The sequence below is a fragment of the Paroedura picta genome, chromosome 5 (genome assembly GCF_049243985.1).
Source record: "Paroedura picta isolate Pp20150507F chromosome 5, Ppicta_v3.0, whole genome shotgun sequence".
Taxonomy (NCBI): Eukaryota; Metazoa; Chordata; class Lepidosauria; order Squamata; family Gekkonidae; genus Paroedura; species Paroedura picta.
In genome coordinates, this window is record NC_135373.1 from 124,453,432 (window position 1) to 124,470,402 (window position 16,971).

The 16,971-nt window shown below is 49.7% G+C and overlaps 1 protein-coding gene across 2 annotated transcripts in view; it reads right to left on the bottom strand.

Moving 5' to 3' along the window:
* PLXNA4 (plexin A4) overlaps positions 1 to 16,971 on the bottom strand; it is a 472,781-nt gene that overhangs the window by 159,747 nt on the left and 296,063 nt on the right. For both annotated transcript variants that reach the window (XM_077340351.1, XM_077340352.1), the window contains exon 5: positions 3,134 to 3,234. In XM_077340351.1, coding sequence (XP_077196466.1) covers positions 3,134 to 3,234 — 101 coding nt within the window. The remainder of the gene's footprint in view (positions 1 to 3,133; positions 3,235 to 16,971) is intronic.

The following is a 16,971-nucleotide window of genomic DNA, read 5'->3' on the forward strand; positions in this document are numbered from 1 at the left end:
AAGAAGAAGAAGAAGAAGAAGAAGAAGAAGAAGAAGAAGAAGAAGAAGAAGAAGAAGAAGAAGAAGAAGAAGAAGAAGAAGAAGAAGAAGAAGAAGAAGTGGGGTAGCTGTGGGGTAGGTGAGGCTGAGAGAGCCCTGACAGAACTGCTCTGTCAGACCAGCTTTATCAGTGCCATGGTGAGCCCAAGGTCACCCAGCTGGCTACATGTGGGGGAGTGCAGAATCAAACCTGGATTGCCAGATTAGAAGTCCACACTCCTAACCACTAGACCAAACTGGCTCTCTGTTTTATAGCTCAACTTTTGAATTCCTGTCCAGGATCCTCCGGCAACCAGTAAAGAAACGTTCAAAGGGGGGGTTTCCTGGTGGTTGGCCTCTGGCTGCCTCTGCATATAGGACCCCTCCATGTCCTTAGTGGTCTCCCATCCAAAGACTAACCAGGGCCAACTCTGCTTAGCTTCTGACGTACGGAGAGAGACGGCATGCCTGGGATATCCATATCAGGGCACCAAGGAAGTCCTCGGTTGCAACTCAGGGGCAGTCAATGGCAAACCACCACTGTTCATGTCTTATCTCGACAACTCTATAGGGCAAACTCTGGATCACCAGACGTCCCTGGACTACAATTCCCATGAGCCCTTGCCAGCTGGGGCTCATGGGAATTGTAGTCCATTGACAAGTGGAGGGCCGCAGTTTGACTACCCCTGCTCTAGGGTATGCTGGCTGTAACTTGATATCACATTTCATCTCTAATAGCCAATTATAGTTGTAAGGGCAGGATTAAGGATGGGACGCTGTGTTCACCGGTCTGCACTGGAGGGAAAGAACCAGCGTCCCGGGGCACCTTCAAGGGAGGAGCATTCATGAACAGCAGCTATGAAGGCTGGCACAAATTTCATTCCCCACTGCATAACTGCAGGGTATTTACCGTCCATGCTGACCTGCAGGGCCCATTCTGCACATGTTGGATAATGCATTTTCAGTTTGCTACTGCAGCTGGATTTTCCTGTGCAGAACAGGATAATCTACTTCAAAAGTGCATTGAAATTGCATTATTCACCATGTGCAGAACAGGCGGTGGCCAGCCCAGGCTAGCTCCTTCTTATCTGTACCCTTTCGGAAAGGAAAGGGTCTTTCCGTACACATTGCTTAATGCACTTTCAATGCACTTTAGAAGTAGATTTTCTTGTTCTACACATTGAAAGTGCACTATCCTATATGTGCAGAACAGGGCCAGGTCTCAGAAACTAAGCAGGGTCAGCCCTGGCTCGCACTAGGATGGGCCACCACTAAGGGAGTCCTGGGTCATGCAAAGGCAATTCACTGTTTGCCTTGAAAACCCAACGGGGGTCACCATAAGTCAACAGCATCTGCCAATGCTGTACGTATTTACAAAATGGAGACAAAATTCCATCTTGTCAGATCCGGGAAACTAAGCAAATTGGTCCTGGCTGGGACTTGGATGGGAGACCACCAAGGGAGTCCTAGCCACTACACAGAGGAAAAAGGGATGCAAGGTGGAGACAAAGCAATGGCAGACCCTTGAGACCTGCAGTTTTGACTTCCCTGGACAGCACAGAAAATGTGATCAATGCCCGCTCTCACTAATTTCCCCCCCTCCTTCCCCCTCTCCATGTGTACACAGAGTCTAATTTCCCCCAATAAGGTAAGGAGAGAAGAGGCACAGAAATCAACGCAGCCATGCATGGCAGACTGACTGCTGGAAAGAAGACAAAGAGTCTTAGTTTGTCCAAGAGGGGTGGGGATGGGGTGGAATGGGAATGGGGATCTCTCAGTACATGCATTGTGCACCCCTACCCACCCCTGCTTAAGCAAAACTTCCTGCCTCCATTCATTGGCCACTCAGGACAGTGCTGAAACCAGGTACGATGCTACACATACAAATATATGAACATCAGAGAAGCCACTTTGGATCAGGCCGATGGCCCATCCAGTCTGTGTCACCCGGTGGCCAGAACCCAGGTGCTACCAGGAGATCCACCAGCAGGGCAATAAGAACATATGAGAAGCTATGTTGGATCAGGCAATGGCCCCTCCAATCCAACACTCCATGTCACACACTGGCCAAGACCCAGGTGCCCTCAGGAGGTCCAACAGAAGGGCCATAAGAACATAAGAGGAGTCATGTTGGATTGGGACAATGGCCCATCCAGTCCAACACTCTGTGTCAGTGGCTGAAACCCAGGAGCCATCAGGAGGTCCACCAGCGGAGCCACAAGAACATAAGTGAAGCCATGTTGGATCAGGCCAATGAGACATCCAGTCCAACAGTCTGTGTCACACACTGGCCAGAGCCCAGGTGTCCTCAAGAGGTCCATCAGTGGGGCTAGAATTCCAGAAGCTCTTTCACTGTGGCCCCCAGGCAGCAAGAAGACAGAGCATCCCTGACCAAGAGTGTTCCATCTATGGTTTGTGGCTCAGAGCCACCGACAGGCCTTTGCTCCAGATGTTTCTCCAAACCCCTCTTCAATACGTATATGCTGGCCACCGGGTAACACTTCCTTCAGCAGGGAATTCCATTTGTCCATTTGAAGCTCCATTCAGTCAATCAATGATTCATTCGTTTTCCACTATTCTCACTTGGACTCAAGAATGAGACAATACAACCGCAAATACAAAGCAATACAGGACTCCCCAACCTTTTGGAGCCTATAGGCACACTGCAATTCTGACACAGCTTGGTGGCTGCAAGCACAGAAAACACCACGAAATGGCTGCCACTGGAGGTGGAGCCAGCCACAAAATGGCTGCCACAGCAGGTGGAGCCAGCCACAAAATGGCAGCCACAGCTTACCTTCAGCCCCACAGTCAACCTCCTTGTGATGTGGGGGCAACTGATGCCAAAGCAACTTTTTCAAAAATCTGGCCAGCCAATCACGTCTCCTGTGGCTAATCAGAGTCCTCACTGGGCAGAAGCTCTGGTTGGCCTTCTTCATTTCCTAACCCCTCCTGGCGGATATCAGGAAAGGTATTGGTGGACCCCCTGATGTCCACAGGCACCCTCTTGGGGACCCCTGGTGGGGTCGACTCCAGCTGACAGCGAGGACAAAAGAATGACAGAAGAGTCAGAAGGAGGGGAAGACCCCCTCCCCATTCCCGAGAGCCCACTTACATGTTGTGCAGAACACACCATCCGCAGTGGGGGTCCCCAGAGCCCAGGCATTCACTGCAGCTCTTGTACTGTTCGCAGGACTCCACCGGCACTCTGGTGAGCTACAGAGAAGGAGAGAGAGGGGGTCAGCTGTTATTTAACTAACTAAATCAATGTTTTTAAAAAATATAGCCCACCCTTCCTGTAGAGCTCACAGCAGATAACGATATGACCGTAAAACCTAAAACAGTAAAAGAGTCTGACAGAACAGTAAAACGGTACAACAGTAAAAGCATAAAAATCTAAAAAGTCATTTCCCTTTCCCCGGAACAAATTACAGTCAGATGTGGGGGGGCGGAGCGGGGTCAGTGTTTCCAGAGTGTGACTTGCTGTCCCTTTTCACCAGGGAGAAACACTTGCCCTGCATACACAGTAGGGGTGAATTCTTTTCAAGGAAATCTGTACCGTCCATTTTAGATGGATGAAAACCGTCTCAGGGTAGAATTATCTGCACCCTGGGCATGATAATTCATTAATTGAGGCCATTTATATTGATTAAAAGGCATCTCTTTCCTCTCTCCGGCCTTCGACGTTCGCTCAAGGTGGCTTGCCCCCTCCCCGCCGGCTTTTTGACAACACGACATACGGCCATTCAAAAGCGGGAGAGTCAACAACGGGTCAGATAAGAACACGACTCAAACAACGAAACAGCACAGGAATTCGTCGGCTTAAAAAAAAAAAAGCCTTTTAAATAACACCTTTGCAAAATGGGTCAGTGTGACCGCTTCAGGGACAAAAGAAGAGAGGTACTACAGGTTTTAAAAAATATCTGAATTTGGGCCGCGGCTGGAAGGGAACAGTCGAGAAAGAGCTCTGTGAAGATCAAAATTATTTCAGTCAACTGTTCTTCCCTTGGCAATATTGATAGCGAACACCTAATTCAAACTTGGATAGCCTCGGCAAACTCAGCCTTGGCAGATCTCACATTCTACTACTACTACTACTACTACTACTACTATTATTATTATTATTATTAAATTTATATCCCACCCCCCCCCCAGAGGCTCGAGGCGGGTTACATAAAACCAATCCCCTAAAACAGGGGTAGCCAAACTATGGCCCTCCAGATGCCCATGGACTACAATTCCCATGAGCCCCTGCCAGCAAACGCTGGCAGGGGCTCATGGGAATTGTAGTCCATGGGCATCCGGAGGGCCGTAGTTTGACTACCCCTGCCCGAAAACAATAAAAACACAATAAAACATAATAAAACATAATACAATTAATTACAAAAGTTAAGACAAGAATGGCAGCAAGATTCAATATAACTAACCCAATTCCACAACCCACTAAGAAGGGAAAGGGAGGGGGCAGATGACAGATGCAACCGTCACATTTGTGAGGGGGGCTAGATCTTCTTGCTGCCCGGCCTCAACTGAAAGCCTGGCGGAAGAGCTCCATCTCGCAGGCCCTGCGGAATGATTCTGCTTAGTATTTGGATGGGAGACCACCAAGGCAGAACAAAGTTAATAAGCAAAGGGGAGCAATGGCAAACCACTTCTAAATCAGTACTGACCAAAATGGGTCAGGCTAGTCTGATCTCACCAGAGCTCAGAAGCTAACCTGGGCTGAATCAGCACGGAGGTTTTATTCCAGTCCGTGGTCGATTCAATCCCTGCTGTCTACACCGAATGTGATTTCCATTTTGATTTTGGGCAATATAAAATTTCCCTCTGCAACAAGCAGGATTGTTCTAGTGTGGCCCTGCCTTTCCCCCACAATATCCAGGAATGGATATAACCCTCAATATTTGAAAAATTGGCATGAGTAAAGGTACAGCTCTCTACTTGTCCCAAACTAACTTGCTGCCTCAAGGCTCCAACGCTGTAGAAAAGCTCTGATTGGCCAGGGCCTCAGTTCAAAGGCTTCCCTTAAATGGAAAGCCCTAACTTCTCTTAGCAGAAGCTCCAGAAGCCCTCTTCTCTCGGATTTATTCCTCCTCCTCTGCTGTTTCCTATCCTCTCCCCCTCCCCACTTCAAGAAAAGAAAGAGGCTCCTGCTCTGCTTGTCTCCCCCCCCTTCTGAGCTTCCCTAATCATGTGCAGAACACTTTTCTGTTTCAATGGGGAGGGGGAGAGATAGAGGAAGACCCGAGTTCAGATCGATCTGAATTCAGCAGGATCCACAACAGAATAAACAAACTAATAAGGTAAGTGCAGAATCAGCCCTGGTTAGTACTTCATTAGACGACCAGCAAGGAAGTCCAGAACGGCTAGGCAGAAGCAAGCAATGGGAAACAACCTCTGAACATCTTTTCAATTAGCTTGAAGGCCCAGGCTAACCCGATCTTGTGAAATCTTGAAAACTAAGCAAGGATGGTGCTTGCTAGTACTTGGATGAGTGATGGCCAAAGAAGGCCAGGATTGCTACACAGAGGAAGGAAAAGGCAAACCAGCCTCCCTTGTTCAGGATGGCCCAGGCCAGCCTGATCTCTTCAGATCTCAGAGGCTAAGCAGGGTTGGCCCTGGTTGGTAACTGGATGGGCAGTTATGCAGGAGGAAAGAAAAGGCAAAACACCTTTGCCCTTCAGGCAATGGAAAGCAGAACTTCCTGGCTTGCAGAAGGTCCCTGGTTCAGATTGGATTAGACCATGCTTTCAGTTCAATCCCTGTCATAGTCCTGGTAGAGCTACTCTCACAGAGCAGTTCTGTCAGGACTCTCTCAGAATCTTTGAGACTCCTTTGGGTACTGAAAAGCAGGGTATCAAAACCAGCTCTTCGCCTTCCTTATTTGTACAACAGCCCTGTGAGGAGAAGAAGAAGACTTGTTTTTTATACCCCGCTTTTCTCTATCAGGAGTCTCAAAGGAGCTGACAATCGCCTCCCCTTCCTCTCCCCACAACAGACACCCTGTGAGGGGGGTGGGGCTGAGAGAGCTTACAGGACTGCTCTGGGAGAGTGCCATTATCAAGACTCTGATTGGCTAAAGGCCATCCAGCCGGCTGCATGTGGAGGAGCGGGGCATCAAACCCGGTGCTCCAGATTAGACGCCACTGTTCTTAGCCACGGCACCACGTTGGTTCTCACAGGTAGGGTACACGAAGGCTAAAGAAATGTAAAGGGTTACATATTTTCGAGGCCCTCTCTCGTAATGGGTACAGCCATGTACAATCAAGAGCTGTTTTCACAGAGCAGTTCTCTCAGAGCTCTCCCGGCCCCACCTACCTCCCAGGGTGTCTGTTGTGTGGAAAGGAAGGGAAGGTGATTGGAAGCCGCTTTGAAACTTCAGGTAATGGAAAGCGGAGTATAAAACCCAACTCTTCTTCTCTATCTTACCTGGGCTTGGAGCTGCAGCAGCTTAACTGTTTTTATCTGTTCACAACAAGTTAAATGCTCCTTCTAAGAAAGTGTCAATTTAAGATGTGCGTCTATTGATGTGCAGGAGGTATTTGAAGGCTATGGATGCTTTAGGCCGATCTTGCCTTGAGCAGGGGTTTGGACTGGATTGCTTGTCTGGCCCCCTTCAACTCTAGGATTCTACTCTAAGTAAAAATTCTTTCTCTTGTGACCATCGGAATCCGTTCATCTTTGTCATTTGTTTGAACAGCATTTTCCCTTTAACTGGGAATCATGAGGTATCAGCGGTACTGGGTGAAGGTTCTGTACTTCCAAGTCAATTTTACAAAATTAATCCAAAAGGACATTTCTGGAGTTTGAGGGCTGGAACCTTGGAAAGGCAGGGTTCAGAGGGAGATCTGAACAGAACATAATACACACCAAAGTAGCCACTATGTCCAGGGGAATTGATCTCGATAGCCTGTAAATCAATTCTAATTCCATTTGCTCTCCAGACCTCAACGGGAGCTTTGCAAACCTAGAAGAAATTACCTTTTTAAACAAACAAACAGATTCACGTTATATAATATGAGCGCATCACCTGACTTCCATTGGTTCGTGACTCATTTCCAGCTCTTGTTGCCAAGAAAGCCAGAACCAAGGCTAATTGTCTGACCTCACAGGAGGTATTTGAAGGCCAGCCCCCCCCATCCAAACAATGTCATTTCCAAGAATCAAGTTGCATGCCTTGCAAGTACGGCTGCTCCTCTGATTCCCCTGTGGTGCCGCCGGGAAGACAGAAAGAAAAGAGACTTGACTTTGGAGTCAAGGTTACCACATAGAGAGCTGTGCCTCTCCAGTGTTTGTGAGAAGTGTAATTAGCATCAGGGGAGAGTGCGGGCAGGAGCTCCAAGGGGATTCTTAAGAGTCTGCGGGCGCCGCATGAGTTTCCAATCCACACGAAACTCAATTTCTCACTGCTATGCCTTGGGGGGAGGTAAGGGGGGGTTTCTAAGATTCTAAACACTCCCTGAGTTGTTCAACCTGTGTCAGTGGTTGTGGTTTGTGCTAAACCCATCATAGAATCATAGAATAATAGAGTTGGAAGGGACCTCCTGGGTCATCTAGTCCAACCCCCTGCACTATGCAGGACACTCAGATCCCAATTGCTCATCTACTGTAACCTTCCACCCCCTTGAGCCTTCACAGAATCAGCCTCTCTGTCAGATGGCGATCTAGACTCTGTTTAAAAATTTCTAAAGATGGAGAACCCACCACCTCCCTAGGAAGCCTGTTCCACTGAGAAACTGCTCTGACTGTCAGGAACTTTTTCCAGATGTTTAGACGGAATTTCTTTTGCATTAATTTCATCCCATTGGTTCTGGTCCATCCCTCCGGGGTAAGACAGAACAACTCTCCTCCATCCTCTACACGGCAGCCTTTTAAATACTTGAAGATGGATATCAGATCCCCTCTCAGCCGTCTCCTCTCCAGGCTAAACCAACCAAGCTCCCCCAACCTTTCTTCACACATCTTTGTCTCCAAACCCCTCACCCTCTTTGTTGCCCTCCTCTGGACACGTTCCAGTTTGTCTACATCCCTCTTCAACTGGGGTGCCCAAAACTGAACACAGTACTCCAAGTGAGGCCAAACCAGAGCAGAGCAAAGTGGTACCATCACCTCCCTTGATCTGGACACGACACTCCGTTTGATATGGCCCAAAATCCCATTTGCCTTTTTAGCCACAGAGTCACACTGCTGACTCATGTTCAATGTATGGTCTACTAAGACTCCTAGATCCTTTTCGCACATGCTACTGCCAAGACAAGTCTCCCCCATCTTAAACTGGTGTATTTGGTTTTTCCTACCTAAATGCAGAACTGTACATTTCTCCCTATTGAACTTCATTTTATTCAATTTAGCCCACTTCTCGAGCCTATCAAGATTATCCTGTATTCTGTTGTCTTCAGTTGTGTTTGCTACCCCTCCCAGTTTAGTATCAGCTGCAAATTTAATAATTTAATAACCCTGGGTGATTTTAGCCCAAGTGCATCTTGGTTCTGAGCAGGTCAATGGTTTTTCACGGCCTGGGTAATTTGGGGGAGAGCGGCCAAAGGAAAGACTGACAGGGGACTGTGGTGGTGTGATACCAGTTTGTGCACATGATGCTTTGCCGGAAGAGGTTTTGATGGAGTCATCAATGGAGGAGAGGGGTTGTGGCTCAGTGGAAGAGCCTCTGCTTGGCATGCCGAAGGTGCCAAGTTCAATCCTTGGCATGTCCAGGTAAAAGGACCGGCTGGCACGGGATGGGACAGATTTCTGCCTGAAACCAATGGGACCTGAAACAATGGGTTCAAATTAATTCAGGTCAGGCCAGAATCAATGGGATTAAATTAATTCAAAACAATTTCCGGTGAAACATCCGGAAGAAGTTCCGGACAGTTAGAGCGGTTCCTCAGTGGAACAGTCTTCCTCAGGAGGTGGTGGGCTCTCCATCTTTGGAAGTTTTAAAGCAGAGGCTGGCTAGTCCTCTGACAGAAATGTTGATTTTATGAACCTAGGCAGATTTTGAGTGGCTCTGCTTGGCTCTTGTGTCCCTTTCTTGCATGCCCAGGAAAATGCCCGTTGCCACTTTGGGGTTGGGAAATGAATTTCCTCTAGGCCAGACTGGCCAGGGTTTCTGTTTTTTTGGGGAGGGGACATCATCTGGGCATGGAAATGGGGTCACTGTGGGTGGGCAGGTAGTTGTGGATTTCCTAGATTCTGCAGGGGGGTTGGACTAAATGAACCTGGCGGGACCTTCCAACTCTATGATTCTGTGATTTGAAACTCTGGCGATATGCTGCCATAACAGAGTCTAGAGTAATACCAAAGAGTTCCCAGTGATTCCTAGAGCTACCCTACTTCACTTCTGTATTTACACCACAAGTGGCGCTGCCTTTTGATTCCTCACCTCTCCCCTAATCTTCTGCCTCTCTGGGTGACAGTGAGCAATAGGGGTTTGGCAGCTTTAGGGTCAATTCTGTCCAAAAGTGCTCCTTCTGCGGCGGTGGCTTCCGTTCTTTTCGGCTTGCCCTTCATCTGGTGACTGGCCATTAGAGGGTAAAAAATAAAGCGCTCACCCCCTCCCACCCAACCCCATTTTGGAAGAGAGTGAATAATCCCTTTCTCTCGGCCTCTCTGCACCGTTTAGGATTTCATAAAACCTGGATATTGTTCCCCGTTCGGTCATCTTCCTTTTTTATCCCTGCGCCAGATCTCATTCCCCAGGTTCTCGTAACGAAAATAATGAATACAAATGGCCAGGTGAGAAGAAGTTTCCGTGACAGCAGAGAAGAAAGGATTTAAACACACGGCGGGGCGGGAGGGGGGCGGGAATATTAGGAAGATCTTTTTATCTACTGTCCTGGGCCAGCTTCCCCCCCCCCCAACCTTTTAACTGCAGAAGAGCCCTTGGAATATTTTTCGGGCTTTCTGGAGTCCCGGAACAGAGCTGGAAGTGATGTCAGCTGGCCACACCTCCCTGCCACGCCCAAAAAGGACTGGGCAGGGAAGGAAAGGAAGGGGTTTCAGCCAGGAGGCTCCGCCCCTTTTCTCAGGGGTGTGGTAAAGACAGAAGAACACCCCCCCCCGCACACACACACCAATGGAAGCGGACCGTTCCCTGCTTTAGTGGAAATGCCAGAAATAGCTTGTGGCCAAGTCCATTCAGGAGGGATAGAGGGGGGAAGGCTGGGGATCCCATGGGGAGCCATCACGGAGCCCCAGCGGGGAACCCCAACCCCAATCTCTTCTCCAGTTTTATTTCTTGCCTCCTGTTATCATTTCTACTCGACTTTAGACTGCCTTTCTCATGAGGTGTGGCGTAGTGGCTAGTGTTCTCGGACTAAGATATAGGAGGTTGGGTTCTAGTCCTGCCTTCTACTCATTGGGTGACCCTGGGCCAGTCCCCTCCCCCTTTCAGCCCAACCGACTTTGCAAGGCTGTTGTAGCGATAAATAAAATATAAGTCTGATAAAGAGTGGCCATCTTGTATGGCAGCTAACCTCCAGGCAGGGCTGCATGCACCGCTTGGCCGTGACTCCTTTCAATGAACCTGCCTTAGATCAGATCACTGGCCTCACCAGGGGGCTTATGTTCCTACCAGCATTCAAAGGGGATTAGATAGATCCATGGTTGGTCTAACAAGGGCAGTCTATCAAGCCATGGCGTTTGACAGGAACTTCCACAGAAGCAGGCTCTGAATCCCAGAGCCCGGAGGCAACATCAGGGGAAGACCTTAGCATCTATGCCCTATCATTGGCTATCCAGAGGCTCTGGTTGGCCACTGTGTGGGACAGGATGCTGGAATAGATGGACCACTGGTCTGACCCAGCAGGGCTCTTCTGATGTTCTTATGAAGGCCTCAGCATCTCTGCCTTGTTGCTGGACCTCCAGAAGAATTGATTGGCTACTGTGTGAGAAAGCAGGATGGACTAGATGGACAACTGGTCTGATCCAGCAGGGCTCTTCGTCTGTTCTTAGGAAGGCCTTAGCCTCTACGCTTTGCTGTTGGCTCTCTAGGGGAACAACCACTATGTGAGATTGGTTGCTGGACTAGATGGACCACTGGTCTGACCCAGCGGGGCTCTTCTGATGTTCTTAGGATGCTGGACTAGATGGACCCATGGTCTGACCCAGCAGGGCTCTTCTGATTTTCTTAGGATGCTGGACTAGATGGACCCCTGGTTTGATCCAGCAGGGCTCTTCCAATGTTCTTAGGATGCTGGATTAGATGGACGACTGGTTTGGCCCACCAGGGCTCTTCTGAAGTTCTTATGAAGGCCTCGGCCTGTATACCCTGTTGTTGGCCATCCAGAAGAACTGGTTGGCTACCATGTGGGACAGAATGCTAGACTAAATGGACAACTGGTCTGATCCAGCAGGGCTCTTCGTCTGTTCTTAGGAAGGCCTTAGCCTCTACGCTTTGCTGTTGGCTCTCTAGGGGAACAACCACTATGTGAGATTGGTTGCTGGACTAGATGGACCACTGGTCTGACCCAGCGGGGCTCTTCTGATGTTCTTAGGATGCTGGACTAGATGGACCCATGGTCTGACCCAGCAGGGCTCTTCTGATTTTCTTAGGATGCTGGACTAGATGGACCCCTGGTCTGATCCAGCAGGGCTCTTCCAATGTTCTTAGGATGCTGGATTAGATGGACGACTGGTTTGGCCCACCAGGGCTCTTCTGAAGTTCTTATGAAGGCCTCGGCCTGTATACCCTGTTGTTGGCCATCCAGAAGAACTGGTTGGCTACCATGTGGGACAGAATGCTAGACTAAATGGACCACTGGTCTGATCCAGCAGGGCTCTTCTTATAGTCTTAGAATGCTGCATTCCCTATATTTTCACGTTCTGTATTAACTACAGATTGGCAGATATTCTCCAGGGTCTCAGGCAAAGGTCTTTCACATCTGCGACTGTCTGGTCCTTTTAGCTGGAGATGCCGGGGATTGAACCTGGGACCTTCTGCATGCTAAGCAGAGGTTCTGCCACTGAGTCAAGGACCCTCCCTCGACAAGAGCTGCTACCTGCCTCATGAAACTTCCCTTTATTCAAGTAAAACCGTGCTACATTTTATTCATATTTTTAGGGCCCTGTATTTTTCGCAGCACCTAGAGACCACAACTAAAGAAGAAGAAAATCCCTTGAATTAGAATTTTAATTAAAGCTGTAATCCTAGACACACCGAGGTGGCCAAAGCGAATTTTGAAGCCATTGTTACTTCTGAGCAAATACACTTAGAATTCGCTTGTAAACGTGAAATATTTCTGTAGGGGGACATCTAAGATTAAAAATATATATAGTCAAACATCTCGATCTGGCTTTTAAGAGTCAAACATCCCGAACGAAGCAGGCGTCGTAATCCCACTTACAAAATAGGCTGGAAATCTTATTAAAAGGCTTGTTGCTTTAGCCGAAAAAAAGAAATCGGAAGGCAAGGAGCCAGCAAGGCTGGGAGGAGCACGGAGCAAAATAATCAAAAGCAACAATGATTTAAAGTAGAGTCACCAAGTTCTCTCGGATCATTGGTGGGAGATGGGGGGGGGAGGGTTGCCAGATCTAGGCTCAAAAACTCCTGGAGTTGTCATTCTGGAGAGTTTCCAGGTCCTACCTGGTTTGAGAAACACCAGGGGGAGGAGCCTAAGAAGGGCAGAGTTTGGGGAGGGGCAGGACTTCAAGGGGTTAAATGCTACAGGGTCCACCTCCCAAAAGCAGGAAGGTGCTTCTGCTCTTCATTGCCTGGGGATGATCAGGAGTAATGGTGGGAGATGTCCAGTCATACCCACCCGGAGGAAGACAACCTCTTCTTTCTACCGCACACACAAATTCTTCATCCCAAAAGTCTGTTACAATACACACTTTTCTTGGATGCTTTAGAATGCTCTGGGCTGATCCTGAGTTGAGCAGGGGGTTGGACTAGACGGCCTGTATGGCCCCTTCCAACCCTATGATTCTGTGATTCTGTAGTCCCGGGCGGTCTCCAGGCCCTACCTGGAGGATGGCAACACTCCTTCTCTCACTCATCTACATACACCACGTACCGGTTTTCAAAGGTCCGGAGGGGGAGCGTGCACATGCGGCCTCCCGGGGCCGTTCCAGATGATGCGCCTGACCTCTGGCACCCAGGACTCCTTTGCCCTTCAGCTGTTCGGCAGTGAGATGAACGACAACTGGGCCACGCTGGTCCATGATGCCACGGGAGAGTCCGCGGAAGACAGTGGTGTTGCATGTGCAAAGCCAAACACCCGAGGGCCCGTGAGCAGGAGAGGAAGGAGGCCGGCCAGCCACAGCTCAGATCTGAAGCGCACACACACACACACCCCACCGGTGATACATTAATCTCCAATTAATTCCACTCGGCTCCAGGAATCTAACATTTGGAGAGCGGCCGTGGTCCTGGGGGAACAATCAGCCTTTCACACTGCCCTGAAGACAGGCGGGGAGGAGAGGAAGAAAAGAAACCGCACACCCCACCGCCGCAATTTGCCCGTCTCCGTAATTATTATGGAGGGGCTGTAGTCTTTCTTGCCGCAGAGAATGACTCGGTCGCTTTGTTCGAAAGCAGATGCTTTTCAGCTCTGCCAGGCGCCAGCTGGTGGGCAGGTAGTGGCTGAACAGCCCAGCCGCCCTGCCCAGATCTGGGCTGAAGAGCCATGCGTTCTCGCCAGGGTGGCCCTGGAGATTCCCCAGAGTTGCAGCTGGTCTCCTGATGACGGAGACCGTTTTCCCTGGAGAAAATGGATGCTCAGGAGAGGGGAATCTATGGACTTATGCCCTGTTATAGTCCTTCCCCTCCCTGAATTCTGCTCATCAGCTTCCACCGTCAAAATCAGCAGGTATTCTGCAACCTGGAAAAGTGGTGCTCTGTATACATGATGCTTGGGAGGCAATTGTAGGAGAGCTTCTATCCCTGCTGGTGGACCTCCTGAGGGCACCTGAGATTTGGCCAAAAGGTGACACAAAGTGTTGGGCTGGACAGGCCATTGGCCTGATCCAACATGGCTTCTCTGATGTTCTTATGTCTGGAATGGTGGTGCTCTGTATACATGATGGTTGGGAGGCCATCGTAGGAGAGCTTCTGTCCCTGCTGGTGGACCTCCTTAGGGCACCTGGGATTTGGCCACCGTGTGACACAGTGTTGGGATTGATGGGCCTTTGGCCTGGTCCAACATGGCTTCTCTTATGTTCTTATGTCTGGAATGGTGGTGCTCTGTATACATGATGGTTGGGAGGCCATCGTAGGAGAGCTTCTATCCCTGCTGGTGGACCTCCTGAGGGCATCTTGGTTTGGGCCACCATGTGACACAGTGTTGGGATTGATGAGCCGTTGGCCTGGTCCAACATGGCTTCTCTTACGTTCTTAACTGTCCTACAATGATATATCAGTTATTCCATGCAACTGAATCAAGCTTCCCTTTGGGCCAGTTAAGCTAAAAGTTTGGCTCTAGAAGAGTGACTTACCAGTTTCTCAAGTCTTGGACTCTGGCCTTTGTAAGAAGCTTCTAATCTACCACCTCTGTCTTCGTCAATACTTTCGTCCACATGACCCTCACAAAATGGATCACTTCCCCATCTGGGCTTCCAGAACAGGGTTTTTTGAACTGGGAGGTGCCATGTTGCCATTCAGAAGGTCCCAGGTTCAATCCCTGGTATCTCCAATGACAAGGATCAGGCAGAAGGTGATGTGAGATACCTCTGCCTGAGACCTTGGAGATCTGCTGCCAATCTGAGTAGACAACACTGACATTGATGAGTCAATGGTAAGAACAAAGGAACATCAGAAGAGCCCTGCTGGATCAGACCAGGGGTCCATCTAGTCCAGCATCCTGAGAACATCAGGAGAGCCCTGCTGGATCAGACCAGGGGTCCATCTAGTCCAGCATCCTGAGAACATCAGAAGAGCCCTGCTGGATCAGATGCATGGTCCATCCGGTCCACCTCCTGTCTCACACAGTGGCCAACCAGTCCCTCTGGAGGTCCAAAAACAGGGCATAGAGGCTGAGGTCTTCATAAAAACATCAGAAGAGCCCTGCTGGATCAGACTGGGGGGTCCCTCTAGTCCAGCATCCTGTCCTACACACTAGCCAGCCAGTTCCTCTGGAGGGCCAACAACAAGAGGTCATGGAGTCCGAGGCCTTCCTCAGATGTTGCCTCCTGACTCTGCAATTTACAGACTGACTGCCTTGGAATGTAGAGGTTCCCATTGATCACCCTGGCTAGTATCCACAGATAGACCCCTCCTCCATGAATCTGTCTCATACCTTTTTGACTTTCTGGTTTTGACGGTCCGTTAAAGCGTACAGCACTTTCATGCATTCACGCGCGTCCATGAGAAGTTCATGTAGCAGAAGGATTTGCTCTTTCCAATGAACTGGGCCCCTTTTAAATGAACCAAAAGTGCTTCCAAAGGACCCCCTTGGCCCGTCCAAAGAGGCAAGCTGCGTGAGTTCGATCAATGCCGCCTGTATCTTTCTCGACCCAGAGAGGGCCCGAAAAGCGGCAGCAAGATTAAGCAAGAGCCTGATTTCCGCTCGGAAAAGGCCTCTGACGGAGCGCTCGTGATAAGGCCATTTTATCAAACCGAGAGAGACAAAAGCCACCGAGGGGATCCTCGCGCGAACCCAGAGCCTTTGCCCAGCAGAGAGCCGCCTGTGAACCCCGCTCAAAGCGGAGACGTCCTGGGGTGACATTTGCAAACAGCGGGTTGATAAGAGGACAAAAGAGCCTTCGCTCTCCCCACACTGCTCAGCTAGGAGATCTGTCCGCTGTTCGAGGCTCTGATGGAAGGAATGAAAGGAAGAGGGGAGCCAGGCTGGGAGAAACCTCAACGAGATTGCAACCTATCAGGGATCACAGCGTGCGGAATTCGACAGCCAGATCTGCGGCTCGAGAAAGAAAACGTCCGGGAAACAAAAGGCCTTTGGGCAGAGATCGGATCGAAGCTGCAGGGCTGGACATGGCAAAATTCTGCACAGACCGAATATCCTTGCTCTAAGTACTTAAAGGTAAAGGTAAAGGTATCCCCTGTGCAAGCACCGAGTCATGTCTGGCAGCCTCTCTGTAACTGTGTCAGCTCCATGTAACTGGGACTTCTACTTTTCTGGTATATAAATTAAATTAAAGGGTGGTATAAAGGTAAAGGTACCCCCTGTGCAAGCACTGGGTCATGTCTGATCTATGTGGTGACGCCCTCCAGCGTTTTCATGGCAGACTCAATACAGGGTGGTTTGCCAGATCCTTCTCCTGGATGCTTGAGGCTGATCCTGCATTGAGCAGGGGGTGGACTACATGGCCTGGTTGGCCCCTTTCCACTCTAGGATTCTAGGATTCTTCAGCCTCCTCCAAACACAGGGTCTGATGGTTATCCACTTGCATTTTCAGAAATACCTGGAGATTTGGGGAGCAGAACCTAGGGAAGGTGTGTTTGGGGAGGGGAGGGACTTCTTTAGGGTATGTTGCCCAATGTGGCCATTTTCTCCAGGGAATAGCTCTCTGCCACCTGGAGCTCAGGCGCAACCCCAGTCACCACCTGGCGGTTGGGAACCCCCTCTAACTTTTGGGACTAGATATCCTGGAAACTTCTCCTGCCTCCCTGCCTTTCCTCTGCCTGCCTCCTTGGAGGTCCCAGAAGCAAAGAAGATGTTTTCGCTGACAGCAGATGTCCAAGTCGTCTGAGAGAGGCAGCTTGGGCTCCACTGTTTGCTCTTCAAAGCCAGCATTGAGCATCGCTTGTCGCAATTAAAGCCGAGAGAAGCCCCTCTTAATGAGGCCCAGCTCCTCCGTGCTTACTGAGGCGTGCCTGCGAGGAAAAACCGGGTCATTATCTCAGTTCTGCAAAACTAAGGATAGAATTAATTGGGGCCGGTGATGAAATCTGTGTCACGGTGATGGTCTCTGCTTTCGTCCCAAAGTCCGGCAGGCCTTCGGAGCGTGTGTCAGAGGCGCTAAAGAGTGTCACTCCCAGGGAACGGATGAAAGACT